The sequence below is a fragment of the Choloepus didactylus genome, chromosome 8 (assembly GCF_015220235.1).
Source record: "Choloepus didactylus isolate mChoDid1 chromosome 8, mChoDid1.pri, whole genome shotgun sequence".
NCBI classification, from domain to species: Eukaryota; Metazoa; Chordata; class Mammalia; order Pilosa; family Megalonychidae; genus Choloepus; species Choloepus didactylus.
Window position 1 is genome coordinate 76,483,665 of NC_051314.1, and position 6,024 is coordinate 76,489,688.

At 46.8% G+C, this 6,024-nt stretch overlaps 1 protein-coding gene across 1 annotated transcript; it reads right to left on the minus strand.

Annotated features, from left to right (window-relative positions):
* Positions 1 to 17: 17 nt before the first annotated feature.
* METTL7B (methyltransferase like 7B) lies at positions 18 to 2,168 on the minus strand. Its single transcript, XM_037847242.1, is given in 3 exon segments — positions 18 to 322; positions 324 to 505; positions 1,572 to 2,168. Coding segments are annotated over 3 exon segments (732 nt in total). The 5' UTR covers positions 2,070 to 2,168; the 3' UTR covers positions 18 to 270.
* Positions 2,169 to 6,024: the final 3,856 nt, after the last annotated feature.

Here is a 6,024-nt window from a genome sequence, read left to right on the forward strand (position 1 = left end):
CTTAGGGGTTAGGTAGGAAGAGTTGGGAGAGCCATTCCAGAAGTTTGCAGTTAAGGATATGATGGGGGATGGCTGTTCTCTCTCTCTGGTCAGGGTAGCAATAGGTCTTTTTATTTTTCACTGCGGAAAGAGAGGGAGAAGAGAAGGAGGGGTGGTGGGGCAAATGGCTTCTCTCTGCCTAGATCCGTCGTCACATGGCTGGTGGGTGGGGTTGTTCTGACTGGAAGCAGGGGAGGGAGCGAATGATAGCCTGGGGGGCTTGGGGAAGGGTTATTTCACAGCCTTTCCCATGATGTGGGGCCCAACAGGTAACCACTTGAAGAGGGGGTTGTCATTCCATTTGGAGTTCAGAGAACTGGGCGCCCTCCAGATCCTTCCAGGTCTCCCTGGTGAGGCAGCAGCCGTCCCCAATGTGTTTCCAGGTGGGTTCTAAAACTTGCTGCCACCTGAAGGCCCAGCTTCTGCGTGGCTCAGCCACATGCTCCCAGAAAAACAACACGCCTTTCTGGGAGGGAGAAGAGAATTAGTGTCACTTCTCTGCTCCATCTCTTCTCTTCCTCTAACCTCCCCTCCATTCTGAGGACCAAGCATGCACAGACTTCTTGGCGAAGTGACGGTTGCTGGTCTGTGAGTTTATGGAGCACACTGTCTTGTTGCTGACATTTTGTGTATCCTCTGACACCTACCCTTGTAAAGAAGGGTAGTGTCCTTGTGAGTCCTTGTAAAGAACATCATGTAATTGAGTGGGAACCACTGATGAGAGGTCTTTAAGGACAGATGGAGAAACAGGAGCCGACATCTCTTTGTATGTATGGAGATGGCTTGCTGCCTTCTCTCCCGACACTGGGACGCAGGCATCTACCCGCTTCCTGGACAGCCCAGCAAAAGTCCCAGGGGAACCTTGGACCTAACTCCTTTTTTCAAGCTCTGCTCTCCTCACTGCACTCTCCCTAGGTCATCTCAACAACCCCCAGCCTCTGAATTTACAAGCTACAAGCTGGTGACTTCCAAATCCATATCTTTTTCTGAGCTTCAGATTCAGAATTCTGTCTATCTGGCTTTTCTGCTTGGCTCTCTCAGAGGCACCTCAGACCTAACAAATCCAAAATGGGTTTCTCCCCCAATTCTCCCCATCTCAGCAAATGGCACCTTCACCCCACCCCTCACCCCCTCAGTTGCTCAGGCCAGAAGCCTGGCAACCATCCTAAACTCCTTTCTTTCCACACTCACTTCAAAAATCTTCTGGATCCTACTTCCCCTACTATGTCTACCTAGAATACTCTTTTACTTCCCTCCTGCCCCATCCCCCTCCCTTATCCCACTTGAGATCTCAATTTAAACAGCACTTCCTTTGGGAGCCTTCCCTGACTCCTCGGCCCTCCCTGCCCCATTGTGTTAGATGCTTCTATAGCATCCCATTCTACCCCATCTGGGCACTGATCCTATTTCCTATTCAGTGGCAGATGGGGATGGAGTGGGGCATCTAATGTGCTAGCACATCAAGTTCCCCATCCTGGGTGGCTGATGCTGTGTCTGCCTGCCCCCTGCCCATTCCCCTCCTGTCTGCTCACCGGCCTCAGCACTCTCTGCACCTCCTGCAGGACCCTCCTCGGGCTCTGCACAGAACACAGCACCAGGGTGCAGACCACCACATCCATGGAGCTGTCGGCCAGTTGTCTCATGTCCTCTCCGGAAGCCACCACAAACCGCTCATATTGGAGGTGCCTGTTCTAAGCCGTGCTCTTTTTCAAGAACTTCTCAAAGTGGGGGTTTGGGTCCAGGCAGGTCACCTTGCAGCCAGGTGGGTAGAACTGGAAGTTGGCACCAGTGCCGCAGCCCAGCTCCAGCAGGGCCACCGTCCCAGAGGCTCCTGTAAGTTCCTTTATCTGGCCAAAGAGTGCCTGCTTCTTGCTCTCCGTTTTGCGGTTGGCCTTGTCGGTTAGCATGGCCATCAGGTAGGGGAAGCAGCTTTTGCACAGGGGCTGCCAGTAGCCCAGCAGAGCCATCAGGTGCAGGGGCAGGGTCAGGAGCAGCACCAGCAGCTGCAGCAGTCGGACGAGGACATCCATGGCGGCCCGGCTTTGAGTGGTGCTGCCGTTCAGGCACTGGCCTTTCTTCCCAGCCTTTCACAGACTCCCTGCCTCCCCTCCCACCCTGTGATAGGACTTTGTTCCCTGCTTGGTGATTGTCTCCTCCTCATAGGCCCCACGAGCACAGGCTCTTTGACAAGTATTATGTGGGGCAAAGGGACAAGTGATTCCAGTGTGCCCTGAATTCTGGGGCGCTCTGCCCAGCTGAAGGGGTTGGGGTCACCTCTGAGGGAGCAGGGAGGCAGAAAAGGGATATGTCTCAGATCGCAGCATCATCTGGGCTGATTGCTGGCAGCAGAACTGACTCCTGGGTCATCTTCTGGCTTCATGCTGTCCTCAGGTCCTGCTCAGGTTACGAAGGCTGGAGACTCTGGTTGGGTTTCCTTGGCACTCCCCCAGGGATTTGTAAACTGTAACATGCCTTTGTCCCAGAAGAAGGCCAAACAGAAAGCATTCAGGGAAGGCCTGATTGGTCAGGAGAAGGAGGAGGTTACAGGCCCAAAGAAAGGCACTTTCTCAGCTGGCTGGTGTTTATTTTCAAATCCAAAGTCTCAAGGCCACAGAAATAGAGGAAAAGAAGAAGGGAAGAAAAAGCAAAGTGGAGAAGGTCAGGAGACCTGAGTTCTGGCCTTAGTTCTGCCATGAACTTGCTGGGCTCCTTTGGGCAAGACTTTTTTTTTTTTTTCGGGGCGGGGGTGGGGCTCAATTTCTCATCTGTAAAATGGGGAGATGAGGAGATACTGGATGGGCCCTACGTAATTTCTCAGGTCTCCACCTGCTCCCACATTTGTGTGATCTAAGGAGAGTGGGGGTAAGCTGCAGTAAGCAGGTGGACCTGGGTGTCTTCCCAGACCCTGGGATTCCTGGATCACAGCCAAGGACGTTATTCCCAAGGCCTCCAGACCAAGCCAGTGGCTGCCACTGGAGCAGAGAAATCTTAAAGGGCAGACTTATGCATCATAGGCACCTTTGCAGAAAGCCCCCAGGTTATTAAGTGCTGACATCTCTTTTGGCGTAAGATCCCTGCAAAGTCTTGGGGGCAGCATCCCATAGATAGTCTGGAAGGTTGCAATCTAAATGCAGAGTGGCCAAAGGAAATTTTTTTAAATGCAATTTTATTGAGATATATTCACATAACATACAGTCTTCTAAAGTGTACAATCAGTTGTTCACAGTATTGTTATATAGTTAGTTGTGTATTCATCACCACAATCAATCTTTGAACATTTTCATTACTCCAAAAAATAAAATAAAAATTAAAGTAAAAAAAGTACATCTAAAACATCCCATTCCCCTTCTACTCCATTGCTCATTTACTTTTTAAAAAATACAGTTTTATTGAGATATATTCACACACCCTACAGTCATCCACAGTGTACAATCAGTTATGCACAGCACCATCATACAGTTGTGCATTCATCACCAGAATCAATTTTTGAACCTTTTCCTCACTCCAAAGTAAAAATAAAAGCAAAAAAGAACACCCAAAACTTTCTATCCCTTCCATTCCACCCTATTCTTCATCTAATTTTTGTCCACTTTTTAGAGAAAAGTTCTGGGTACAGCTCTTGAGTCAGGCAGGGATGAGCTAATTGATGAGCTAATTCAGAAAAACGTCTTCTATGCAGAGCTGCCCACACCAGATGTGGCGCCTCTGCCGGTGCACGGGAGAGATTCTGTGATGTCCACAGCTTAGACACATTCTCCTCTGGGCTTTGTTTCTGTTGCAGACTATAAAGGATATGTGTTCCCGTCCTCCAGAAGTTCACAGACATGTGAACAAAGAGTCTGGCAACAAATGGGCAGTGGTGGAAGCCTGTTCAGAACACCAGTGGGCACAGGGCCTGTTTTAGTTTCCTGGCCTGCTCAAGCAAATACCGTGAAATGGTTCAGCTTAAACTATGGGAATCTATTTGCTCTGGTTTTGAGGCTGAAAAAATGTCCAAATCAAGTCATCATCAAGGTGATGCTTTCCTCCCTGAAGACTGCGGTGTTCTGAAGCTGGCTGCTGGCGATCCTTGGCTCCTCTTTCACATGGCAAGGCACATGGTGGCATCTCCTGTTCTGTCTCTTCTCTCCTGGGGTCTGTCAATGTCCAGCCTCTTGCTTCCTGTGGCTTTTTCTCTCTTGGTCTGAATTTCATTCTCTTAGAAAGGACTCCAATAATAGGATTAAGGCTCATCCTGATTGAGGTGGGCTACATCTTATCTGAAGTAACCTCATCAAAAGGTCCTTCTTCCAATGGGTTCACATCCACAGGAATGGATTAAATTTAAGAACATGTTTTTCTGGGGTACATACAGCTTCAAGCCACTACAGAAACTTCTGTAGAGAAAGACAGGAACAGCCAAGCAAATGGGAGACAAAGAGGTGCTTCAGAAGGAGGATGGGAAAGGAAGGGTGTTCCCGGCAGAGGCAAAAACAGGTGTATGTCACACAGACTGCTTGTCTCTTTCTGGGAAGGGTGAGTAATTTATTGCAATGGAGTATGGCGTAAATTGGAGAAGTGGTGGGATGTGAAGTCAGAGAGAGTCATTCCTTAGAGGAAGGTTTCTTTTCTTTATTTAAAGAATCATGAAACACTTTTGGAAAATGTACTATATTCACATAGTACAAAATTTAAAAGTTACAGAAGGGCTCACAGGGAAAATTCTGTCTTCTACTCTGCTCTCCCAACCACTCAATTCCCCTCTCTGGAGGCATTAAATTTCACCAGTTTCTTGTGAATCCTTCTAGAGATTATCTGTGAGTGAGCAAGAAACACATACAACGTGTTTCAATGCATACACATATATATGTATACAAAGTCCCCTTTACATAAATGGTAGTATATTGAACATATTCTTCTATGCTTTGCCTCCTACTTCCCCTTTTGACAGTGTTTAGAAGATACTGCCAAACAGTTTTCCAAAGTGGTTATACCAATTTATACTCTCTCCAGCAATATTTGCTATTGTATGTCTTTATCATTCGTCTGTATTAGTGTTGACTCACAGATTCCTATTTTAAATTTTATTCAGTAGGTTGTAACCCAGTATCCTATCATCTATCTAATCTATCTATATCTTATTAACAGTTCTATTGAGGAATAATTTATATATAATAAAGTATACATATTTAAAAGGTGCACTTGGATGAGCTTGATGTATTCTGTCCTTGTGAAACCATCACCACATTCAAGACGATGAACATATGTATCCATCACCCATGAAAGTTTCCTGTGCCGCTTCATAATCCATCCCTCCCTCTCCCAATCTGTTCCCAGGTAAACACTGGTCTGCTCTCTGTCAGTTTGCATTTTTCTAGAATTTTATGTAAGTGGAATCCTGCTATATGTATTCACTTTTTGTCTGGATTATTTCACACAGCCTGATTATTTAGAGTCATCAGTGCTGCTGTATGTGTCAATACTTCATTTTTATTGCTGAGTAGCATTCCATTGTGGGGGTATACCACAAATTATTTATCCATTCACCTGTTGATGGGCATTTGAGTTACTTCCAGTTTTTGTCTATTACAAACAGAGCTGCTATGTATGAACATTTGTGCACCCATCATTGTGTGGACATATGTGGGGTGGTTTGAAGCTGTATGTACCCCAGAAAATCATGTTCCTAAAAGCTAATCCATTTCTATGAGCATAAACCTATTGTAAGTAGGAACTTCTGATTATGTTACTTCGGTTAAAGTGTGGCCCACCCCAGTCAGGATGGGTCTTAATCCTCTTACTGGAGTCCTTTATAAATGGGATGGAAGGGAGGGGAAAGGGAGAGGGACAGAAAGTCATGGAAGCAAGAAGCTGAAAGCAATGAAACTTGGAAGAGAAGGAAAGACCAGCAGGTGCCGCCTTGTGCCTTGCCATGTGACAGAGGAGTCCAGGATCTCCAGTAGCCAGTCTTCAGGAGGAAAGCATTGTCCTGATGATGACTAGAGT